The sequence below is a fragment of the Solanum dulcamara genome, chromosome 3 (genome assembly GCF_947179165.1).
Source record: "Solanum dulcamara chromosome 3, daSolDulc1.2, whole genome shotgun sequence".
In the NCBI taxonomy this organism is placed as follows: domain Eukaryota; kingdom Viridiplantae; phylum Streptophyta; class Magnoliopsida; order Solanales; family Solanaceae; genus Solanum; species Solanum dulcamara.
In genome coordinates this window covers 76,344,846-76,371,914 of record NC_077239.1, presented here as the reverse complement: position 1 = coordinate 76,371,914, position 27,069 = coordinate 76,344,846, and the positions used below count along the sequence as shown (strand labels likewise).

The window sequence follows — 27,069 nt, the reverse complement described above, 5'->3', positions numbered from 1 at the left end:
ATATTTAAAAAAACATATGAAAATTTGATTGACTCTCAAAGTTTCATACGTTCTACATAAATTGAGATAAAGTAAGTAACATATATTATTTAAAAATTACGTTAGAAATACTGTAATATTTAAAAATTATATAGAAATTTGATTAACTCTCTTGATTCTATTTGCATCCACATAAAATGAGATGAATAAAATAATATATATTAGGTCAATACTTGCACGGACTTTTGTATCTAGTACTTATAATATATGTGTTAAAAATAATACACGGAATACAATATTATAGATATATCGCATTATGACATTTGTAGGTTATTGTATTAGTACCGACTTTGTTATTTTTTTATGAACTGATTAGCTTTCTCAATACTATCATAATAACAATATATCCGATATAATTTCAATAATATAACCTGAAAAGAATGATTCGTACCTAATTTTATAAAACTAAAAAATTTAATCCAAAATAAATAATAAATCAAAAGTGCAGAGGAAGGTATTGTTGGAGAAGAGGAGACAGGCATGGGAAGCTTATGGCTCAGACTGGAGACTCCCAACAGGTGCAGAGATAATAATGAATGCAAGTTGGGAATTGGGACCATAAATGGAACTCATTACCAATGTCTACCTCTCTACAGTACTCTTTTAACCTTCTTCTTGGCTTCTTCCCCATCTTAAGGTGCTGTGTTCGGTATAAAGAAAAATATTTTTTTGCCAAAGTATTTATTTGAAAAATAAGATTTTTTTTTTACTTATTTTTAGTATTTGATAAGTAAGTTAAAATTTAATTTATTTTTTTTTTAGGAGGAAAGCCCTTTTGAAATTATGTTTAACGTTCCTTTATTATTTATCTCAATCAACGCTTCAGATCATAGCTGGATTACGGGGTATCAACTTCTCACATACCTTTGCTAATTCATTTTCTAATACTAAGAGCCCGTTTGGATGAAACCAATTTAAAGCCTCTTTTTAGTTTTTTGATGTGTTTGCCTAAAGTTCTTAAAGTCGGTCAAAAATGAAAGGTTAGGATTTTTAACTTTTTTTTTCTAAGTGCTTAAAGTCATTTTCTTTGACCATGGAAATTACTTTTAGATCCCTTATATTTTAACTAAATTCCAAACTACCCTTTTTATTCTTTTAACCCTAAAATTCACATCATTTTACTCATTTAAGCATTTTTATCCAAACACTCAACTGCTTATTTATAAAAATAACTTTCAGCACTTCAAAATTCTAAAAGCACTTCATACATAAAAATTACTTTTTTTAAGCTATCTAAACGGGCTCTAAGTCTACATGTTTTTATTCATTAATTAGTGGGAAAAAAGTCCTCCACTTCTAAGCAATCAATTAAGCCTAGTGCTATCTGTAGCTGGTGCCATATATATCTGCAAATGTAATGGACGTCAGTTGAAAATGGATGGATCCATCACTGGTGTGGGAATTCAAAATTTTAACAAGTGAAACTCCAAAAACGAGTCAAGAATTTGAAATAGATATTGTGAATGAAGGAATGCTGAAATTTTAAAATATAATAAGTGAAATAAAAATAAAATATATACTTTAAGAATAAGTATCATGAGTCACATTATTGCAATATGCTTGTGCAAATGATGTTTCGACATTATATAGTGACATTTTCTTTAAAAATATAAATTTACTAATGCTGGTTAAAACATGATTATCGATTTAAGAAAGTATCTTATTTATTCATTTCTCTAGTATAGAGTAAGGATGTCAATTGGGTTCAACCCGCCCAAATCTGATACAACTGGGCTCATTAACATATCCAGATGATTATGACTCCATCTTCTCATAAAATAACTTGCTTGTATATAACAAAATAATTGATCATGGTATGATAACCAAAAGTTGATAGAGAGTGGTGAGTTTTATGAAAAAAGTTTATATTTTATAAGACGAAGAAGAAAATACTTTTTCCTTATTTTCAAAATAATGAAGGTATTACTTTTGTTTTGGGGGAGTTAAAAGCTTGTTTGCTGCAAATTTTCAATCTTATTAGACATTCTTTTTCTTTTAAAAAGTGATTTAAATGATTTTTTTCTCTTTTTCTTGAGAATAAATTAATTTATTCCAGATAATACTAAGAAATTAAGTTTTTGACAAAATTCTATTTTTTGAATTAATTGGGCTGGACTTATTATTTGGGATTATGGACTACAAATCGAGCCCAAAGAAATGGACAAGTGGCAGAGAAAATTGCATTTAAATTTGGTGGATGTCGTTGGAAAACCTTGAAAAAATTATTTTTAGTTCCGATATATAAATAGATCACCCAATTAATATTTATTATCTTAAAAATTCATTTTTTCTTTTGCGTACGATTTCTTTAACAAAAAAGGTATCTTTATGAAATAATGACTATTAGTTGAGTGACTATTTGAGAAATCTACTTCATTCAGAAGTATACTATCAAAGATTAGATGCTATTTTTTAGAACTTTATCCATGTATGTTTGAAGTTGGTTCCTTAGTGATTAAACTAACGATGGAAAGGGGCCTAAAATGCCCTTGGACTATTGAAAATGGTATAAAAATGCCCTCATCTATCTATTGAGCCTAAAATGCCCTTGACATCCACCTTTAGGTCCAAAAATGACCTTTTTTTAATGGAAAATGACATTTTAGGCCCGATATATGGATGAGGGACATTTTGGTACCATTTTCAATAGTTCGAAGGCAATTTAGGTCCTTTTTCGTGATTAAAATTCTGTTCAATAAATTTTGATTTATAAATAATTTTAAATAATTAAATTGTAATCGATAGATGACCGCCATGTGTTTTTGGAGTTAATATCTGTTAAAGAAAATGTCATTTTTTGAACTAAAGGTGGATGTCAAAGGCATTTTAGGCCCAATAGATGTATGAAGGGCATTTTTATATCATTTTCAATAGTTCAAGGACATTTTAGGCCCTTTTACAAACTAACAAATATTTTATACTCTACAACTTGTAACTTAAAGATATAATACATACATGCGTCCTTTAACTTGACCTAAATTGACATTTATTACCTCCAATTTTGGGTAAACACAAATAGACACATAAAATTTGTATAAAATTGAACAAGTAGACACATGTATCTTACGTGTTATAATACAAGTAGAACATACGTGAATTGCCACATAAAACACCATAGAGAACATATGCATTTACTTGTTCAATTTTATACAAATTTAAATATATATTTGTGTACATTCAAAATTTAATAACATAAACAATAATTGAGATCAAATTAAATAACACATCTATGTATTAAGCCTAACTTAAATTTTGATTCCAAAATAGTGTGTGTTTCCCCCATTAGAACTGAAGCTAAATCGGGGGTAATTACGACATTTGCATGGTAGTCGTTCTTGAACACAGTTCTTATTAGTGTCTACTCATTTTATATAATCCAATTTCGCATTAAAAAATCACAGGTAGATTGTACGAATCGAAGCACTTTCATAAATTAAATTAAAAATAATGTCTACAATAACGCCCAATTCAATTTCATTCTCAATCTTACCCTCTGTTAATCCTTTTTTTCCCTTCCTCTCCCTCTCTCCATTCCTCTCACGCTTTAACCGCCGGAAACCGCCTTCCTTCACCATCTCCGCTGGCTCCTCCCGCAGGAAACCGCCTTTCGATCCACCGGACTCCAAAATGTCAGTCTCAGTTCAGATTCCAGCTGGTTCCGTCCGGCGAGACATCGAGACTGAACCGTTGATAGATTCCAGAAATCGTGAGTTTGCTACTTAGCTCAATCAATTCCATTTGTGTGGACCTGAATAATTTAGTTTTTTTAATTACTTAATTTTGTATTATTTTTTTTTTACTTAGCTCAATCAATCCTAACTGGCTGGATTATAGCCTCTTATCCCTTAGATATTTTTCTGATCGGTATCTTATCCAGTATACTTTATTCTACATTTTGTTAGTACGTGGAGGATTCATCATAATTAGACTAATTTTACCTTGATTGTCTTCTTACCGCGACCTTCTTTTTTGATTTTGCTTAGTTGAATTATTAAAAATGAAATTTGAAGTTATTAACTTTCTTTTAAAATAAAGGATAGCAAATAGAGTGAGTTAGCAGCTTCAGAATCTATATATCTGGTTTGAGTGTGTGGTTGTTGATAGATATATTTTTGAGATGGATAGCAGGCAATTTGAAGATCTGCTATTTCTTAATATCCTGTACCGGGTCAATAAGGTCCTGAGGTTTATCCATATTCTCAATGGTATGTATTTCCAAAGTTAATGTTAAGCATTGAGTGCATTTGAAGTAGAAGGAGCACATTGTTGATTCAAATTGAATTGCCCGGATGCCATTCTTATGCATGTGATATGCAAATGAGTTGGTCAGAGGAAGGAAAACCTGTAATAGAAAAGGGAATCATGTCTAACAACGGAACCAACTGATTCTCATTTAGATCACTCTGCACATCCTTGTCTGAAGCGCACACTTCTCTGAGGCGCATGACTTCATCCATGAAGCGATAAACTCTCTCTTTGCAGATAGTTTTTAATATATTTTCCTTGTTGCTTTGAACACATCAAATTTAGAAGACCTTTGAGAAAAAATTGGGAAGTAGAGGAGAGCTCATAGTAGAGGTGCCGAATGATACTAGTAATATTGGTGCTCCCACTGTTTCAATTTATGTGCCTGACTTTCCTTTTAAGTCTGTTTCAAAAAGAATATTACTTTCTATAGTTGGTAACTCTTTAATTCTTACATCTCACACAAAATGCTTAGGTCCACAAGATTCAAAAGGTATTTTGGGACATCTGATAAAATTGAAACCCATAGTGAGAATCAAAATGTAATGAAAGCAAAACCAAATATAATAACAAACAATAATTAAATGGATCAAAGAATTAAAAATCTATAATTAATTGGAATATCTGAACTAAAAACCCATGTCAATCAACTTCAAAATCATTTTAAATTGTGATTCGAAGAAAATTTCTTATTCAAGTCTGCAACTACTTTATTATACTACATTTCTAATTTCCTATTCCTAATCACTAATATATTCTCTAACAATTAATATATCGCTTCATCATCTACCCTTATGGTTTAATATAGTACTTTTTAAGAGAATGCCCGGGGGCATTGAAGCAGTGCACTATCTGTAATAAAGAGCAGGTTATGTGACACGAAGCGCCTCACCGAGTTTTATGAGTTTAGAATGCCTCAAGCAGGCTGTTAACAACTCTGCAACAAATGCAAAAAATTCGTCAAGTCTTTTTGTGATTGCATCCTAAGTTCCATTTAAAATAAACTTTTAATAATTTGGAACTGATAATGAGAGATTAAAGTATGGTTCATTTCTACAGTATTGTTGTACAAATTGGGACAGAGTGAGTTTGCATGCTTCATAAGGAAGTAGTTCAACACAGAAACTAGAAAGAATTATAGGATGAATTAGAACTTTTTGCATCTTCTTGATGCATATCAATGAATTCACTTTATTTCATCAAGATTATAGGATGGATTAATATAAAACTGGTTGCTTAAAAGTCAATCTAGAGGAGCATATGACTGTCAATGTCATATTGGATATGCAAATAATTTTTTCCGGAGAAGGATTCTTCAGAGGATAATATATAGTTTAGAGTGGAAGCAAAAACTTTGCATAATGGCATTTGAATGTTCTAATATGCTTTATTTTTGTACTTCATGGCTCATGATGTTCAATCATCAGTGAGAGCCACATCTGATCATAGCTGAGAGAGTCGGTGCACCTTAGACTAAACCTTGCAGTTCACTTTTTTTTGTGGCTTGCCTACTTTCCAACGATGTATGAACTATGTGTATTTTTCAGTATAATTTTAGCAGATCGTGATCTCTTTAACCAATAAACTCTTTTTGGAAAAGTTCCTAAATATAACCTCCTTTCTATGAACAAGAATTTGCTGTTATATATCATTTCCATTTTTGGTGCTTAGTATTCAGTAGGTTGTCAAGCAAATCTCATCATGGATTTAGCACCTTTCATGCTCATACATTGTGGCTTATGTCACACTGTGAGCTCGTTTTCTACTATTCTGTTTGTGTGGTTGTTCTTTTCTTGGCTGTCTCAATCTTATTTACATTCTCCAATATGATCATATGCAGGAAAGGGGGATCAGCCGACAACCACTGTTAAAGAAGATTCTGTCTTTTCCCATAAAAGTGTGCCTCACAAGAGCAAATATTCTTTAAGTTCCATCAGTTGCTTTGGAGTGGATCTAACCCCGGATAACATTGCTGTTGCTATGGTATATTTTGTTCAAGGTGTCCTGGGCCTTTCTAGGCTTGCTGTAAGCTTTTACTTGAAAGATGACCTACACCTAGATCCTGCAGAGGTATGTCATCCTGATAGAGTAATTTATTTCCAGTTGTTTGTCAATCTTCCTAGTGGAACAAATTCATTTTCATCAAATTCAAACTTCAGATTCTAGCCAAAAGTGCTTTTAGTATATTTTTCCTGAATTTGGGAATCTAATTGTCATACTGAATTTAAGAGTTGTTTTGGAATTTAAACTACAGTTACATTCAGTCATTTGAAATACAATTCTCTTTCGAATTTAGATTGCCACAGCCGTCAGTTATTCTTTCTGTTTTAATTAAACTTCCTTTCTATTTTGTTATTATCCCAAAATTTTCCACCTTCAATGGAACACCTATTTGCACATTTCTTCTCTATTCTCCCCTCACCATTTTAGTTGAGTCCACAGACTGACACATTTATATGTGAATGACTAGACAGCTGTCATATCTGGTTTCTCATCATTGCCATGGCTCGTGAAACCAGTGTATGGTTTCATCAGGTTGGACTCAACTTTCTTTTCATCCTTATTCAACTATCTAGTTAATGGAAGATTTCATGACATGAGCTTTTCCTGTATAGTGATTCTTTCCCACTCTTTGGATACCGGAGGAGATCATACTTGGTACTCTCAGGGCTTCTTGGAGCATTCTCATGGTTTTTGATGGCCACCTTCGTTGATAGCAAGTATAGTGCTGCCTTCTCCATACTTATTGGTTCTCTTTCTGTCGCTTTCTCAGATGTTGTAAGTTCCTTTTGTTCCTAGTTAGTTTCAATAAATTGAGACTAGTGCTGTTATGTTCATTGCCTAGTTATATTTTTTAACTGGTCTGAGCTCCGAAGGTTGATGACAATCTGTTTGGCTTTTGACATTTAATATTAGTTGACTACTCATTATGCTCTCATTTTTGTTCAGGTATTTCATTGCATAACAAAAAACTCTTGCTAATTATACGTGAGATTGGCTTTGCATAAATGTGTTTTGCCTTTTTAAAATTTGAAGGAGGTCCTTAGTTGCAACCTTGGCAACAGGGCCATAGGTAAGGTCTAAGACTTAGTCACACCATAATATGTTCCAAGTTTTCAAGAACTCATTCGAGAGAAGATCTTATCAAACTAGTATGATAAAGGATATCTCAAAAGTTCAGAAAGGTTGTCTAGAGTCCACTGGTGCGTCAAATATGTATCAGGGGAAGTGCCTTTTCCAAGAAATATCGGGTAGTGCACAGCTATCTAACTTAAGTTTTTATGCCTCATCCTTTGCTGTATCCCTTACCATTTCCAAGTTTTCATTGCTTGTTCTCAGAAGACATGAGAAGAGAACAAAAGATCACCTGCATTTGTCCTTAGTTGTTTTGGGAATTTCAAAATGAAAGGAGTCTAAGGACTTGCTTATCACTTTGGAAACACTCTCTCTTAATCTTAACCTAGTTGGGCCATGCTGGCTAGCCATACCAAATGAATTTTACAACGCTCCTAGTATCTGTTCTACTTTTATTCTGAGCATTAGCAACACCTCTTAACACTTCTTGAGTTTGTAAACTCTTGTGTTTTCTCTCCACAAATGTTGTTGGCGTCTACTTTTATAGTCACTACTTACTCCTGAGAACTACCATACATTTGGTGAGTGGTAATTTTTTAAACCAAAGTGATGAATGGAGCAGAAGTTATGATGCTGCTACTCCTTTTTTGAGGATAAAAAGGGCATAAGAACCATGAAGGCTCAGATTCAAATCTTAGTAGAGGCAAACAACACTCAATAATTTCTTCCTGTCTTCCTAAAAATTGTGGACATGTTACCCGGTACTGGTGTTGGTGGGTGGTATCAAATACCCAGTGTAATAGTCGAGTTGTGCACAAGCTGACCCGAACACCACCGTCCTCTCAAAATAAGGGGTGCGGGTGGGGGTATAAGAACTTCTTCTAGACTGAGCCATTATTAGTTTGAAATTGGATATTCTATGCAAATTCAAGACTTGTATAGTGTAGTGTGGAAGAACTGTATATTCTTTCTTGGACATGTTAGTGATATTATCGGGCCACAAGCTATTGCTCCACCCACTGCCATGAACCCGCTGCCGCATCATCAGCCTATGCTTGTGTTGATATCTTGACAATACTAATGTCACTTGGGAATTATTGGACTTGATATTTGGTTGTTACACATGCTCAAACCAAGGAGTTACTGGCCAAATGAATCTGAGTTAATTTTTTCTTTCTTTGTTTGTAATCTTCCTCTTCTTCTGGCTGGTATCTTAAATTTTGCACCACATTCAGCTATCATATATAATTGAGTAATCATGTAGGTTGTAGATTCCATGGTAGTAGAGAGGGCACGCGGCGAGTCTCAAAGCATGTCAGGATCTCTTCAGTCATTGTGCTGGGGTTCTTCGGCATTTGGGGGAATTGTGAGTGCCTACTTTAGTGGCTCCCTTGTGGAGGCTTATGGTGTGAGGTATGTTACTTCGTCAGTCTTTCTAAATATTAGTATGTGATTGTGGTCTTGTGAGTAATACTAATGGTCCTGGTGGGTTAATCTAATTGTTTTTGTGCCTCCAGGTTTGTTTTTGGTGCAACATCATTACTTCCACTCATAACATCTGCGGTATCTGTACTTGTGAAAGAACAGCCTGTACGAGGCCCAGCAAGGGGAGTTTCTTTAGGCAATGGCTTCATAGAGAGCTCAAAAAACAATTTTACCCAGTTATGGGGAGCTGTTAAGCAGCCTAGCGTTCTACTTCCCACCCTATTTATTTTCTTATGGCAGGCAACGCCACAGTCAGATTCTGCTATGTTTTACTTCACGTATGTGCAGTTTCAGGTTTAATTTTTTAATTAATGTGGACATACATGCAAGCTGCTAAATCTAATAGAAGTTTGTCCTGATTGTAGGACAAACAAACTTGGTTTCACTCCGGAATTCCTTGGTCGTGTTAAGCTTGTCACTTCAGTTGCATCACTTATTGGTGTGGGGCTTTATAATGGGTTTTTAAAGAAAGTTCCTCTACGGAAAATATTCCTCGTAATGACTCTTATTGGTACAGCTCTTGGTATGACTCAGGTACATGTTCCAACATATATTTTCTACTTCAGCTTTGTGATTTTTCTTATGTTTTGGGTCATGATGGTCATGATTTACTTCCAAGTATGATTTGTTTTTATTAGGTTCTTCTTGTGACTGGATTGAACCGGCAGTTTGGCATTAGTGATGAGTGGTTTGCTATTGGGGATTCCTTGATTATAACTGTTCTGGGTCAGGTAATCTTTTTTCTTATACTTGAGCGCAGTCTTGCTTGGTTGAAAATTTGCGAAGCATAACTCAAGAGTACCAATCAACATAATAATGCAGTGAAGGCACACAAAACAATTAAAGGATATAATGGCCAACTTGCAACATGCAAGAAACTCACTGAACCTACCTACAAATATGTATTTGGCTAGTGATAAACAAGAACTTGAGAGTTTTTGGTTTTGGAAAAAAGAGAACTTGAGAGTTTCTTTCGGACACAATTGAACAGGGCCATAATGAAAATGATTCAGGGGTGATTGCAGCTTTCGGTAGCGGGCATCTGAACCTGGTACTTCCCATGTGGAGTACAAATTTACGTGTAAAAATCTATTAAAATTGCAACAAATAGTAGATATGAACCCATAACTTTAAAATATAATGGGTTTAATGTTAAGAACTTTAAGGGCTGAACCCATAGATCTAAAATCCTGGATATGCCTCTGAAGTGATTGAGTAATTTTTCATGTGTGTAGAGTCTCTAATGAATTCCAATTAGGTCTGTATTCCAATTAAGAACTATAGCAGCCATAGAACCAAATAAAATTTGTAAAAACGTACTTGCGCATAAACTTTATAATTCTTTGGAATGCTAATTTCAGGTAACTGCTGTGAATATAAAACTGTGTATCTAGGACTGCTATGTGATGTATAACTAGATTTTCTTTGGCCAGCATGCGTTTTGATAAAGTAGAAAGATAGATCTTCATTTGGTTCTATCTTATAGAAACTTTATCTCTATTGTTGATCTATATGGTCTTGACTATAAAAGGGGCATCTAAAGGGATTTATCAAGGTCTTGACCGCTCTATCATTACATTAAGGTTTTGGTTAGATATTCAATATCTTTTACATGGTATTAGAGCGAACCTTTTCCAAGAATAGGTGAATGGTCAAAGTAATGATTTTTAGATTTCTCAAAACGAAAGTTGAAGTACAAAGGAGGAAGCTTTCACCACATTGACAGAGCCCCACTACGTGCTATATATATGTGAGAGAACAAATAAAAATGGTGGGTGGCTTTTTATAGAATACAAAAACTATTTAAGAACAGATCTTTTGGTGTATTTTAGGAGAATGGTTATCTGATTAGAGTAATGAGGGAAACATCGGTGTTCAGTTTAAATTTTGGTGATATAACCTTCTCGAGGCACTTTATATATGACTGGTAAGAAGATAGCAGTGGGTGGACTTGGAAAATGAGTGAAAGTTTACATCCAAACTGATATTTGATGAGAATGCTTATCTGATAGACGAGGGGAAGAAACGTGGGTGTTCTCTTTTGAGTTTTGGCAAGCTAGCTTTCTACGGCAATTCACATAATCTGCTAGAGGATAGCAAAGGGTAAACTTGGCAAATGCTTTGGAAGTCTGTTTCCTTAAGTTCCATTTTGAGTCTAAGGTGCTCCAGCATGATCTTTTAATAGACATGTAAAACTGAAATTGAATCATGAACTTTTTTCTAACATAGAGTTAAAGAGTATTCTGGCAACCCCTTTTGTCAGCATTGTCTGACTTGTTACCTTTTCAGGCATCTTTCATGCCTGTTCTAGTACTAGCTGCGAGAATTTGTCCACAAGGAATGGAAGCAACTCTCTTCGCAACCCTTATGTCCATATCCAATGGAGGGAGTGTCCTTGGAGGTCTAATTGGTGCAGGTCTAACCCAGGTATTTGGTGTCACCAGGGACAGGTTTGACAACTTGGCTTTTCTGATAGTTCTCTGCAATCTCAGCTCTCTATTGCCTTTGCCCCTACTTGGTCTTCTTCCTGGCGACGAACCAGATACAGAAGACAATACTGATGTTGAGATGAAGTCTAACTGAATTCTTGCGTGCTGTGCAAACCCTGAATCTGGCTAAGTATCTCTGCAGCTTTTCGAGAAAACAATAGGAGAGAATACAATTGTAAATACAAATACTAATATTGAATGACTAAGCATACGAGTCACGATGTCAATTCATCACTCCACAGAAAAAGTTTAATGGATTAGGAACTTGTTTAAGTGTGAGATAGATCTTGTTCTGTGGTCCCAGGACTTGGTCTATTGCCAAGAGTGTGGGTTAGGCTAATGTCATGAATTTGAACCCTCCTGTAGACAAAAACAAAACCTGGTATTTAAGGAGAGAAGAATAGAGGGGCGGACTTGTTATCTACTGAGTTCAAACTTGAGCCATGTTGATCTTAACACGTGTATTGCTAGATGACCCTAGTCTAGAATGCCCATTGAGAAATTGTTGTTCGGACTTGCTGTTTAGCGACCAGCTTTGGTATTTTGTGATCAAATCTTAGCTAAAAGGTATTGAACATTGATCGTTCTGTATGACGATTCTTACTTTTGGTCTAATGAGCTAATAACTACTACACTTCAAGCTGATAAAAGTACTCTTTGAATCTGCTTGCTTCTTAATCTGGATGTCAAGACAGCTGGTGAACAATGTACTTTCCAGTAATCATAACATTGTTGTTTCTTAGTATGATCTCTATCATCATCTCTATTCCCCTTATTAATTCGCCTATCTTATTTAGGTCTATGAATTTCTCTATCAATTCCATTACCTTATCCTATGAATTTCTCTATCAATTCCATTACCTTATCCTTTACCCATGAGGTACGCAGGTTACATCTAGGGTGATTTGCACAAATAGGATTTTTCGGTGTTAAGGTTTAAATTTTGTCCCAGTAAAGAAAGGTATTGGGAAAATGCCCTCCATGCCAGAAAATAGAAACATGCTCTTGGCGGTTGCCAGGATGACTTATTGGTGATTCAAGGATTTATAAGCAAAATTCTGAAAATCACCTGGATTTCTTATTTGATATTGGCCAAGATTTGCCTTTAACAAGAAGTGATCATGGTAATTCATCAGGATTTCTGACCAAATTCTGATGGATCAGCAGAAATTTTCTTGTGGTTGGAATTCTAGCCGTCCTTTTGTGGCTAAATCCTGATCATCGACACATTTTTGCATAAAAATTATTTCAAATCAACTCCAAAAGATTTTATACAACTTTCAATGGCTTGGTTTAGCCTAATTCCTTCAAAAATCACAGACCCACTTTGTCTTTTCCAATTTTTTTCTGAAGCTCAAATAAACTCGACGATGGTATTTTTTTTTTTAAAAAAAATATGGTATTTTCAATTTTCTCCAATCACCCAAATTATTGAGGATAGATAATATAAGTTTAATGAAACATTATCCATTCAATTAAGTAATGAATTCAATTTTTTATTGCACATATTTCGTTAGTTTTCAATTTTTGTTCTGTGCTCATAATTTATTGGAACAGCAAGTTTTGGCGGAAGTCTGAAATTGCTTTGGGTGTCTTCCGAGTGTCGTCCCAATATAAAAAAGTTACTAGCACGTTGGCCAAGCTTTCGAAGTTAAAAGCTCAAAAGCATATCTTTTTTTCCACAAATTATATATTATTTTTATTGAATCTTAAAATTAAACGAAACCACCTTCTTCAATTTTTTTAAAAAAATTCTAGGCTTAAATTGGAGGAATTTATTGTCAAAAGTTTTGACTACATTTTCCATTACTTTCTTACTTAACAAATGTACAAATAAATTAAACAGTTGAATTTTCGACAATATGCTTTTGTTTTTCCTCTTCTCTATTAACAAGCAAATGGCAGGTCATTGCTAAAGGTTGTGTTAAGTTGAGGCGGTAAACATTTCGTTTAAGGTATTAGATTTGAGTCTTGAGAATAAAATTATTTTTGATAAAGAATATTTTACTTCTAAAATAAAATTTCCTAATATAATTTAAATTCTTCGAGTCTCAAAGTAGATATTAAATTTAAAAAATTTCAAAAAAAACTCCACTTTCTCCCTCTCTCGTCCCTCTCCTCCCCCCTTCCCCCTTTTCTATATGTGTGTTTCATCATTTCTAATTCCAAGTGCCATATATGTATCTAATACACATCTATATTTGGGTATCTGTTTTTTATACCCCTTCTATACTAATGTGTATTTGTTTCATAACATATATATATCTTAATTTTAAGTATCATACATTGTATCATAGATCAACACTTTGTCATTTTACTAAATACAATGATTTTAGGGAAAGTTGTATTCTTATTTAGTTGGCGATTTCCAATTATCATATATTACTTGTGCATACATACATACTTAAAAAGGAAGATTGTATGAGGTATCAAGTATTTTTCCAGTGGGATTGTTGATTGTTTTGAGAAGGATCAAACCTGAAAAGAGAATCAAGACCTGAAAACTTGTCCAACAATTTATATTTATATACATGTATCTCCTCAAACTGCCCACTCATCTGCGACAGACAGATACCATACATAGATAATCAGATACACACATATATTTCTTCAAAGTTGCCCATTCGTCTGTCATAGATCAAAGCTCCGCACTCGATCGCTATATAAATGCACATATACACAAATACACATGTATTTTCTTCAAAGTTGCCCACTCATCTGTCATAGCTAGATAGATACACAAAATACACATATGTATCTCCTCAAAATTGTGCATTCATGTGCAATAATTGCACAAATACATAGATACACACAACTCTAACCCAACTATACCAACCTAAGTCGCTGCCTTACGCCACCCCTTCTTTCTCTATGCGGCTCTACAATTATTTTTCGCCAAAGACCTTTCTTTATTTTCAGAACAAGAACAGGAAAGAGCTTATTTAAAAAAAAGAAGGAAATTATTCATAAACAACAACCTTTATCCTAAAAACCTAATAAGGACCGAAGCAAATAGAGTTTCATCTTTTTCTAGATGCATTGATTAATAGTGTTTTCTTGAATTATTTTCAGTGAAAAGTAATTGAATTATTTAGTTCTAAGAAATTACTTTCTCTAAGTTGCACTGTAACGTCTGTTCTCATGTTATTTAATGGGAATAACCATAAATTGAAATTAAATGGTTCAATTTTTTAAAGCCACTTAGCTACTCTTATCTTGTATCTTGATGTGTAACAATGGAGTTATAACAAGTTATTTAGATAAAAAGAAGATTACGCATATCTTGACACTTGTCGTGCATGTTGACAAATATCATGCTGACGAGGCTCATACGATGACTAGCTAGGTATGAATGGTGACACTTGTCATATTGACAAACATGCATGCATGACATGTATTGTATATTAATGACACATGTCATGTCCAGAGACATGCATTTATAACATGTATCATGCCTTAGTGACACATGTCATGCCTCTAGACAATACATTCTAATTAATCTGTTTATCTACTAAATCCAACGTAACTTAAACACGTGAGATATACATGTCATGTCCAGAGACATGCATTTATAACACGTATCATGCCTTAGTGACACATGTCATGCCTCTAGACAATACATTCTAATTAATCTGTTTATCTACTAAATCCAACGTAACTTAAACACGTGAGATATATATCTTTCCCGCCAAAACTAAATTAAGATAAATCCAAAGAAAAAAGAAAAAGGAAATCAGTCCTCAAATATATTATCGTTGAGACGGGGAAATTTTTTACCACAAGAAAACCTGTCACGTGACAAATGGATAGAAGTTCACATGGGGGTGGACCTCAAAAGGTTCCTACAAAAGCAAAACAATTACAGTTTGTGTAGTCACATCTTAAAATGCCCAATAATTTCCACCAAATTCAATTCATGACCCATTGGCCATCACTATAATTACATATAATTATATGTGTATGTGTGATTGCTCTTTTCTTAATTAAAAGTTTTAAGTTGGAGTTCTGAATATAGAAATTTTTTGATAAGAAGTGCTAGCGCCCCCCCCCCCCCCCCCGAATGGAATACTAACGAAATAGTCGGACTTCAATCCAAATATCAAATACCGTGTGGAAACAAAAGAAAAAACTGATTCATTACTATGTTAATTTAATTCTTTAAATAAAATAAAATAATTTCCACAAAAGTCCATTTCCTCATTTTTCTATTTTAGCCACTTGCCCCACAAATACCTTTTCCAATCTCCAATTGGGTTGTTCTCACCTTTTCTATGTGTTCTCATCATCATCATATGGAGTTTCTATTTTTGCCTGGCTAGTTGCTACAATATGTTGATGTCTTTATACAATTGTCACATATCATTATACATGATGACTTGAGCCTATTGAAACATACAATTTTTCCTTTCCTTACCCTACAACATTAAAGAGATGGAAAATATTTATATCTGTAATTGATTTGTGATTAAAGCGCAATTATTATTGTTATTATAAAAATCTCAAATTACATGGAGACACATAATTTATTTGTGATTGAGGATTTGAGGTGCACTTGTCATAAAAAGAATAATTACACATGGAGACACACAATTATATGACTCTTTTATAAGTTGCACTAGCAACTAAAAGGAGAGTAGTGGGTAGTATACTTCCTAGACCAACTTATCAAAATGGTAGATTTTTAATGGTCCTCCATGTGGCTGATGCACAAACAATAAGGACACGGAAGAAAATTTGGATTCTTTTGAGGGGTTTGGGGTATGCTTTTTTTTTTTTTCAATTCAATTTATGTCGCATATTTTTTTTTAATCATAAAAAAGAATAATTCACTTCTAGATTTAAAGACAATTCTCATTTTATTTTTAATAGGAAGCTTTTATAATTATACAAATATTATAACATGTTTAAGGTCGTAAATTTCAGTTTTAGAGTCAAACAACCATTATGATGATTAGGGGTGTACATGGACCGGGTTGGTTCGGATTTTTTACAAACCAAACCAAATCATTTGTGTCGGATTATTAAATCTATAAATCAAACCAAACCAATAAAAGTCGGGTTTTTCGATATCAATTTTTCTTGGGTTTTTCAGGTTTTTTCGGATTTTTTCAGATTTCTCGGATTTTTCATAGTATCTAATAAAAAGCACAGAGCAGTGATTCTTAAAAAGAGTTCTAGTACAAAATATCAACATATAAGATGGAGGCAGAACACTGTTTGAAGTTTTAACTTTATAATATAACTTTATAAGATGGACTTTTTTTGTATATTATTTAGATGGCTTCTCAAGTCCAAATCTAAATGTAAGAAAGAAAACAAAAATTATGAAAAAATTTTAAAAAATATTTATAAGTCACATTTTAATAAATACTTTTATGTATAACATAATTTAAAAATAGTATATCTATAATCGGGTCGGTTTGGGTTCGGTTTGAGTTTTTTTAGTTAAAACCAAACCAACCCTATAATGGTCGGATTTTTTTTTTCCAAACACTAAACCAAATCAAACCAAACCACTAGTCGGATTTTTTTCCAATTTGGTTTGATTTGTCGATTTGGTGCGATTTATCGATTTATCCTGTATAGCCCTAATGATAACCATAATATTTGTCTTTTTAAAATTTTATGTCAATTCAGAGTATAATATCACATAAATTGTAAAGAAGAAAATATAAGCACTATCATTAAAAAAAATTATACAAGTTTCCACATTTGTAAGATTTTCTTTCTGCTTGTTAATTTTTGGAAAAGTAAAATTATCTGAAACTACCAATATTGTAAGATTCTTCAATATTTATTTTGTCCACATCCAACATCCCAAAAGTTGTCACATGGGGAGATGGGGAAGTTGGAAGTTGGAATAGTTGTTAGACCCTCCACTCCAATCATTGAATTACTTTAATAACATAAAGTTCTTGAATCTTGACTAGGAGAACTATTAATAATTAGGGAAAATAATAATAATATGTAAATACACAAGTATAATCCTAAGTTTCTAGCCAATTACTTTAACCCTACCTAACAATAATAAGATTCTGAACATTATGCAATAAATATGTATATATATTTAGAAGTCACAAGTGATCATTAGTCTAATTAGCAACTTAAGATAATCAAAACACTACTTATATAAAGGGTTTAAGTTATATACTCTTGATAATTATAATGCTATTAGTAAAATTATTTATAATTATCTTTTAAATGATTTGACTGTTTAAATATTTTTTACTTTATCGGTGCAGAGAACTGAATTTTTTATATAAATACCAAAATACTAGTAATATGTTCACATTAACTTAGATGAGAACATACTCCATTTTTTTCATTCATATTTGTTTTGACTAGCCACTATCGGTTGGTGCAATGATTAGTGTTATTATAAGGAGACCTTATAAGAAATGATTATGATAATTGATAAGGGAATAAAGCACTTGATAAAGGGGAATTATTTGATCAATAATGTTGTTGGAGCAATTAATAATGCACCATATATAACTTATAAGTTATATATTTAGTTGCTTGTATTTTACTTCGAAATTATTATGGGATATTCTTGATTCTAAACTCGAAGCAAGGATAATTAAAAGAGCGAGTTCAAGAATCCAAAAGTAAGGATATAATAGCAATACATTCACTACTAAAAAATATGAAATTAGCTATAAAATTTATTGATAATTTTTAGATTCATCGTTAACCACGTACTTTTATCATTAAAGCCCTTATGGACGGTCACTATTGCCTCCCCAACTCTTGGCAATCGACTAGCCAGCTAGGGTTAAGCTTCAATATCGGGGCTGGGATGGAGAAAAGGTGCAGATAGAGGCGAATTCAAATTTGAATTTTTATAAATTCATAATTTTGGAATAACCATTTCAAATTTTAATAATTGAGTTTGAAATTCAACATTTACTAATATTTTGTAAATCTCTTAATAAAGTTGTTAAATTCAGTTGAACTCATATATTACGAAGAGGGAGATGTGTATGGTAGGGAATGGGTATGACAATAGAATGGGTATGACAATAAATTATCTAATTTGTGACAATGAGTGTGAACTAGCATAAATGCATCATATATTCTTTGAAAAAGGGCCTAAAATATCATTGAACTATTGAATTTGGTACAAAAACACCCTTCGTTAACCTTTCGGCTCTAAAATGCCCTTGAAGTCAACCTATTGGCCTTGAAATACCCTTATTTTTTGACGGTCAGAATAAAAGTATAATTAAAAATCTCATTTATTACGTGGCACAATTTCAGTGGTATGTTTTATAATTAACGTAAACTAATTAAATTCCAATTCAAACCCGGTATTAAGTCGATTCATTATAGGAACTCATAAAATTAAAAATCCGAATCCGCATATGATAATTAATAAAGTCATTTTCTTTTTTATTCTGTCTTAGTTTCTTGGTTCATTTTCATACCAGATTAATAGGTGTGTGGTGAGAGATATGCCCTAAAATTGAAGTGAGAATGAGGGTAGTTGGTTAGTAGAATTCTTGGTTGGGAGGGAATTGTTCAAAAAGATAGATAATGATATCCAAATGCATGTGGGAAGCCATGTGAACTGCACTAAATACATAATCATCTATTAATGAAAGTTTAATTTAACAAAGATTCTAGGTGAGAAATGATTAATATTATGAACAATGGATCTAGAGCTAAAATCCATATAATAGATATATTGTTTAAGATAGAACTAAACTCCATTATGTCTTCTATGAGAAAAAAATCCAAATGGCAAAATTAAAGTAATTACTAATCTTACATCTATGATGTGGCTTATTGATAAATGAATACGTGAGTTGAGACTGCAACAAAAACAACTTTTAGCTGCAATAAATATGAACAGTAATAAAAAGTGCTAAAAATTTTATTGACATTAGTTAATTGTCATTTGAACCAACGTCGTTGTAGACTTTAGGGACATTCCACTAAAAATATATTTAGCAGTAATTAAGCTATTATCGTCAATTAATTACTGTTAAAATTATTTTTTGATGTAGTGTGATCAGAATCATATTTAGGTTCAAATTTCAATAGAAGCGGAACATAAATAATTTCTTTTCATTTATTTTGTACCTTGATGGACAAAGTTATCTAATACCTATGTTGATAAGAAGTAACATATAACTCATGAAATTAGTCAACGTGCACATTAGTTGGCCTCGAAGTCATAGTTACTAAAAAAACATGAGGAAGTAATTACTAATACTGTTAAACACACCCTTGAGTTGTATGCCATAAGATCCACTTTATCCACCTATTTCCATAAACATGAACTTCATACACTTATCTTAAATACTTGAAAAATTTACACGTACGAAAGGTTCAAACGATCCAATTAGGAAGGTTTAATTTTAATCTCCTAAATTAAGTAGCATCTAAAATTTTGCCTAAAAAAAAACAAGATATGCAAGTTCTATGGCAATTGGAGTACAAAAATTTCCAAAAATAATTCATAGCAATATAATTTTCTTTGGGAAAGTTGGTTAATTAATTTACCAACATGGTCGAAATATAGATATACATATACATACATATTATATGAATATTGAATATAAAGTATACTTTATGTATATATTTTATACATATTTTGTAAATTAGATGACCGAATGGTTCAGACCCATAATTATCCAATATTTTCATATCCTTCGGATACAAGATGACTAGACCATAGTCTTGAAAGTGCTATATATATATATATATATATATATATATATATATATATATATATATATATATATATATATATATATATATATATATATATATAAACATGGATGGAGGAAACTGTGTTGGCCATTGAGTAATGCTGGTTGCCTAGTAGACAAGAATTCACATGTTTTCAATCCTAGACAATAACTACACTGTTTTATGTGGCTATAATGTTTTGTTTTGTTTTTTTTCAAAGAGAAAAATTATATATAGTAGTAATATGTGATGTCTCTCAACCTGAGGAACCCCACATGTATATAAGTTTGGCAATTCTTTGTCTGTGGACCAAAATGAGATACTTCAATCTAATATCTGAATTCTGAATGAGGACCTTTTATTTCTTCACCAGGACAATAACAAACTTTAGCCATGCTTAGGTTATATATATATTAGGGTAATGTTGGAACAAATAATGTTAAAATTAGTTATCCACGATTTAATTTGATGCATTCAGGGGTAGTTCTATATTTAATTATGATTATTAATTTATTAATAATCTTCGTATTGTTCTATTTATTGGATTAGTTATTCACTCTGTAATACATATATAAGTTATACATACATAGAAAACACTACTAAATAAAATATTAATTAATAATACCAAAACTAATATATATATTATTTTTTTAAATACATCTTAACAAACTAATACTTCTAATTTTCCTTATGCTCTAGGAAATTACAGAAGTCAACTGGATGTGTTTATAGATAATACTCATGACAAAAATTGAAAAGGTAATAAAAATAGATAATATTGAGCTAGGGCTTATTCTGATTCACTTGTTATGGCATTAGATTTTACATTGCTTATCTATGAGGTTATAGGCAATTAGAGTCTTCTAAGCTAAGTTGTCATAGAAATTCCAACTAAATTAGACATAATGATGGATTATCGACATTTCGTCCATTAATTAGCAACATTATCAGTTATCACCCTTCTTAATCTTGATGAAAGCTTGTATTGGCAGTCATTTTCATTTAATTATTCTATTAGTTTCTTTTGGTAAAGGTATATGCAATTATGTGGACCTTAATTAATCATCACTTATTATCTCCACTACTTCATATTTTTAAAATTTATTTTATTTTAATACAAGCTTAATTATTATAATAATTCACGAGTGCATATTATATTATTTTTTTTACTTTGGAATGAGGACTCCCCCCCCCCCCCCCCATTTTAGACAGCAATTTGATATCTCTAATGCTTGTTGCAACACATGACTCTAAAACTAGAATTTCCTGATTTTTATTGGACATTCAAAACAGGATGAAGTAATAATTGTCTTAGTATTGCCGAAGCACACATAAGATGATTCTGTCAATCTGATGTAATTTGATTAGGCAAAAATAAAAATCATGGGAAAATTTTGCAAAGTTTTATAACTATCCTTAAATTTTGTTAGTAGAGTACACGTTTTGCCAAATAAGTGAAATCTAATATGGATAAAATATTGATAGTGTCATTAAAAATTTTGATAAATAAAAAAATATATCATTCTTTTAAAACTGAATAAAAAAAGTCATATATGTTGAGATAGAGGAAAAAGTAATTTGGGTAAACACAAGAGGGATTACTTGGATAGTAATTTACCATCCTTTATCTTCAATTCTAAATCGTGGATTTAAGTCACTAACACCTTGTTTGGATGATTGTTACTTGTTGTTTTGATAATTACTTAAATTATATTGTATCGTATAGTTTAAATCCATCGTTAAAAAACGACGAAAAAACCTATTTTGTGTAACAAACGATTTTGTGTGTCGTTACCTTAATATTTTATTCTCATTTTGTCTTTACTTATTATTTAATAATTTTATTTTATCATTTACCCTATCTTTTAATAGTAGCTCTACCTCGTACTCTACTTTCTTGTAGGTTTATCATTGTATGACATTATGCAATGATGGAGTATGACACAATCTATCCAAACATTATACTCATTACAACAATATAATACAATACAATATGATACATTATTAAACAATACATAACAACCATTCGAAAAAGTATAAAGGAGCAAAAAGAATGAAAGCTCTAAGAAGGGGTTAAAAAAGATTTTCCATCATTTGAGCTCATAGAGAATCTTCACACAAATAGCCAAATAAATTATTATTTATTTATTTAAATCGATATACATGAATTATGTAATAATTATATATAATCATACACATATTATACATAAATTATGCATATATTATACATCCTTCACTATTTTTGATTTAATTAATTAAATGAAAGGATATTAGATTAATTCTTCACAACTTTATCCAGCTAGTCAACCATATCTTCCTATTTGGTTATTTTGAACATATGCACTGTTGAAATTAGGAATTAACAGAAGTCAATTATCATCATTAAACGCAATAATTCCTTAGACACTTCCAACTCAAAAATTTTAAAAAGTCTCAAGTGTTCTATATTTTGTAGATAAGTTAACAACTTAATCTCCTTTAATTATTTAACTTCACTAAGCCATAAACCTCATGCGTGTTCCAAATTTCAATTGATGTTGATGTGAATAATTAAACAAAAATGCTTATTTATGTGATTAATTTATCTATTTTATGGTCGCTAGCTTGTGAACACACGCTTAAACTTTTTCCAAAATATGAACTAGAAGTGTTTAGTATTATCCTTTATCATGTGTTTAGATATTCAATTGAACATAACATAATTCGAGTGTTTAATAAAATTTACTAACAAATTTAAGGAATCGTTACATATTTTTGCCTTTAATTTCTTTTATGAGATAAACGTGTGATTGTGATTGAATTTTTGGTATTAATGGCCAATAATTGCCCTCTAGAAGAAGCATTATGGCTAATCAAGTCAAGATGATGGAAAATGAGCGTTTGAATGAAATAAATTTTGATATAAAATGGTGAAAAGAGGCCACCAAAAACTATACCACTAAAAGGAAAATAAAAGTCATAATATAGCAAATCTAGGAGTATCGTACTTTTATGATAATATTTTCTCAGCATTAATGATGCTAAAATCTAATCCACATTACGTAGGAAAAAGTGAAATAATATGCAAGCAAAGGAAAAAAAATGCTTTTCTTCAAATGAATTCAATTGTGATGGTGACGTGCACAATTACTCCAACTTGAAATTGTTTTGCTATATTATAATCCAATTCCTCAATGATAATGACACCTTGCATTCGTATAAGAGTCCAACTAAATTCGAATCACGCATTGAAGGAATTATTTCTGAAGGCTGCCACGGCGTTCTCAACGAAAATATTTTTCATTTTCAAATACTTGAATTTGAGACCTCTCGTTAAAGATGGAGGAATTCCAACCATCTCCACTAGAACGCATGTTAATGATAATGACACTTAATTAGGGTCCGAAACGATAATGACACTTAATTAGGGTCCGAAACGTAGACCATACTTTTATGGTGTGTAATGAAATAAAATTAATAATAAAATATGGAAACTAATTGAAATGAGAGGTCCTTTATTAATTACAGTCTTAGGCCTAAAGTATGAATTATGAGGATAGAATTTGTTAAATGCGTATATAAAAGCACCACTGAGGCGTTTAATAAAAATAAAATATATTAGTATGTAGTACTGATATAACTAGCTAGGATTGGATTTAGGAGCACTATGAAACTAGGTGCTTATAATTAAAGTGGCAATTTACTATTGGTAAATATTTATCCTCATGCACTTAATAATTAGCTCATCGGTAACATTTTCCACGAATTTATCGTTAGAATTAATTTGGCATTTTTCACCGAAAATGTTTCCAACAAGTCAAATTCTGATGATTGCATAGAAAATTAGTGATTTTTTTGGGTAATTCGTTCATGTATTCGGCCTAAAAAAAAAGATCAAAGTCTAACATTGTCCTAATTGAATATTTCTTCTTGTATTTATGACCCTTTTTTTTTACCCGAAAGTCTTCCGAAAACAGTCTAGAGATAGTGATAAGGTCAACGTACACTCTACCCTCCTCAGATCTCACTTGTAGAATTATACTGGGTGTATTATTGTCGTTGTTGTATCTCTAACCATTTGGTTACACTTGGTCAAATAAGACGATAATTACCTTTGCAACTAACACAATTATTACAATTTGCCCAACTTTGGCATTAGCTTCTTTTTTTTATGTATATATTTTTTCTCCAATAAAATGATTTTTCTACTAGCAATTTTTGAATTAGGTTTTATATAAGAGCTAGCATTATTGATCTCTCGAGTAACATAGGGCATGAAAAAGTGGTTAATTAATTAAAATATGATTTTGAATTTGTGATGTAGACCTATTGTTAATTTAATTTAATCAAATCTATGAAAATGAAAGTCTTAAGTGGAAATGGTCAATACAATGCATAAAATCAGGATACCCCTATTTGATTTAGGGGTCCCTTTTTCGTATTTTATTTCTCAGTCTTTTGAAATAAGAAAAAAAAATGTCAACCGTTTCTAATTTAATAGTTCAATGGTAAAAAGATCGCAATTTATTTAATAGTGTTACGAGTTCAAATTCAAAATAGTCACTATTATCCACTTACATATTCTCTTATACTAGTCTTGATTAGATTTTTTTTTAAAATTTTCTATTCGATTATTTCATTTTGATTTGAGTTAATTGAACTTCTTTAAAAAAAAATTGAACGTTTGAAATGATATATTATTGCATAATACATAAATGTATCTTTTAACTTGGCCTCAGACTCTTAGCTAACATTTATGCCCTTCAATTTTAGGTGTGCACAAGTGGACACTTAAACTTGTATAAAGTTGAACATTAAGATACACACAGCATATACAAATCAATTAGAATGTATTTCACGCGAATTATCACGTAAAATCATATGTGTCTATTTATTTAACTTTATATAAATTTTAGTGTCTACTTATACACATCTAAAATTAAAGAACACATGAGCGAAATTGAAAGGCGCATTAATATATTATGTCTATATATATCAAGCCTAATGGTCACCAAAAAAATTACTATAAACTTTTTGGAAATCGATGAATAGTCCTAACCGAAAGTAACCGTCATTCAAGGCAAAGGCAAAAACTACCACCACCTAAATTAACAATTAAGAAATACCATAAAATAAAAATAACAACCAAGTGACAAGCTAATAAAACAAAAGAATATGAGACTATAGTCTATACTCTATATAGTAAATAATAGTAAAATCCCAATCATTCACGCATAGATTTTTTCATCTTTAATCAGAGGCCTCAAATTTAAGCTCTTGAAAATAAAAATCATGTTAGGAGCATCGCTTCTAAAATGAGCCCTAGATTGAGCTCTATTATAAATTTGAATTTAATCAGACTTTAATATGAGATTTGAAATACTCGGTGCAAAAAAAAAATCTACAAGGAAAGTGGACCCTCTCCTAGGCCAAGTTGTCTAATTTCCATTTGCCTATGGTCCCTCATAACATGGAGCAATTTATGCCACTTTTCCCCACTATAAATTTCTCACTTCCTCCCCTCCCAAATTCCCACTCTTTTTTTCCTCTCTTTTCCCCTCAAAATACCCATAAATCCCAAGTTTTTTTTTCTAAAAAAAAAAAGAGCCCAAAAGGGGAAACTCTTGCCTCAAAAAAAAAGTTTCCTTTTTGTGACTCATTTTTTCAAGAAATGGACATAGAGTTGGCAAAGTGTGAATGTTGTGGACTAAAAGAAGATTGCACACAAGACTACATTAGTCAAGTTAAGGAGAATTTTGATGGAAAATGGCTATGTGGACTTTGTTCAGAAGCAGTTAGAGATGAAGTAAACAGAGGAAAAAAACAATTTCTTTGTATGGAAGATGCTGTTAAGGCACATATGTCATTTTGTAGAAAATATAAATCTAATCCAGCAATTAAAGTAGCTGATGGAATGAGGCAAATGTTAAGGAGAAGGTCTGATTTAACATCATCATCATCATCAAATTCACCTAATTCCAAGAAGTATTCAAGATCAACAAGTTCTATCTCCTATTATTAGGTGGACGACGATAACAACAATTATCGTCTGTTTCAGGGTCAAACAAGTTAGAATTGGCTATATGAGAGCGGAAAAAAAGTTTAACTTCAACTTTTGGTGGAAAAAAATAAAAAGGTCTAACAAATCTTATCTTGATTCTCATCTTGTCTTGTACAAAGGATGTTTTGTTTTTTCAATCTACTAGTGGAGATAGTTTCTTTTTTATTATTATTTTATTTATTTTTAATATGGGTATGTTCTACTTATCTTTTCCGCAACAATCACATAAGAGATTTTTCAACAACAATAATAATTACGCTTCAAATACAAATAAAATTAAAATCAGCTATATGAATCTCAATTTTTATATTTAAGCTCATTTTATATCATCGTAGGAAATTTTCAATGGAAAGAAAAGAGATATTTTGATTTTCTCCATTCTTTCCCTACAATAATGGAGTTTTTTTAATCAATCTTCACAAAATTTTCTCCTCCTTTTGACAAGTTGATTTTAGCTTGTTGATTTAACAATGAACTTTTTCAATTAATTAATATTGAAAACCACTCAAATAACTAGGAAAATCCCAATGCAGATATGTTCATTTAAATACTTAAGGTCAACTTCCCACTAAACCAGAAAGATTTTTATAGGAATCATATCATATGCTTCAATAACTTTATGTTTAAGATGCTTTCATTAAAAAAGTTCAAAGCCTTTTAATTTCATAATTAGAGAACTTTTATAGTATTTTGATTGAATACTTAGTTGTCTGATCCAGCAGATTAATTAAGCTAAATTTTGTTGACCTATTATTCAAATTTTAATTTATATATAGAGGATGATTCATCACAATGCCCTGTGCTGTACATAAAGTAGGATTAGTTCACCAACTATTTTAACAATTAAAGGAAATGGTTTATACAACTCAACTAATACATGACTTGATTTACTTTTTTTAATTTTTTTATTACATGGAGGATCGTTAAAGGGGACACTGAGAGTTGAACACACACTTACGTTCATGTCTCGTCGAAAATATGAGATTTTTGGGAGAAAGT

At 31.6% G+C, this 27,069-nt stretch overlaps 1 protein-coding gene across 1 annotated transcript; it reads left to right on the top strand.

The window, feature by feature from the left end:
* The first annotated feature begins 3,422 nt into the window (after nt 1-3,422).
* On the top strand, nt 3,423-11,918 carry LOC129883021 (folate-biopterin transporter 1, chloroplastic-like). The gene is made up of 9 exons (XM_055957559.1): nt 3,423-3,745; nt 6,125-6,354; nt 6,755-6,819; nt 6,900-7,062; nt 8,624-8,772; nt 8,877-9,122; nt 9,210-9,378; nt 9,483-9,575; nt 11,134-11,918. Exons 1-9 carry the CDS (start codon nt 3,487-3,489, stop codon nt 11,425-11,427), a joined length of 1,668 nt encoding a protein of 555 aa, XP_055813534.1. The 5' UTR covers nt 3,423-3,486; the 3' UTR covers nt 11,428-11,918.
* Nucleotides 11,919-27,069: the final 15,151 nt, after the last annotated feature.

What these genes read in the sequence shown, in the direction of transcription:
- LOC129883021 (XM_055957559.1), top strand. Translation starts at nt 3,487, where the DNA reads ATGTCTACAATAACGCCCAATTCAATTTCATTCTCAATCTTACCCTCT. An exon ending in GTTGATAGATTCCAGAAATC is followed by an intron (nt 3,746 to 6,124) that starts GTGAGTTTGCTA and finishes GATCATATGCAG; the next exon opens with GAAAGGGGGATCAGCCGACA. An exon ending in CTGTCGCTTTCTCAGATGTT is followed by an intron (nt 7,063 to 8,623) that starts GTAAGTTCCTTT and finishes GTAATCATGTAG; the next exon opens with GTTGTAGATTCCATGGTAGT.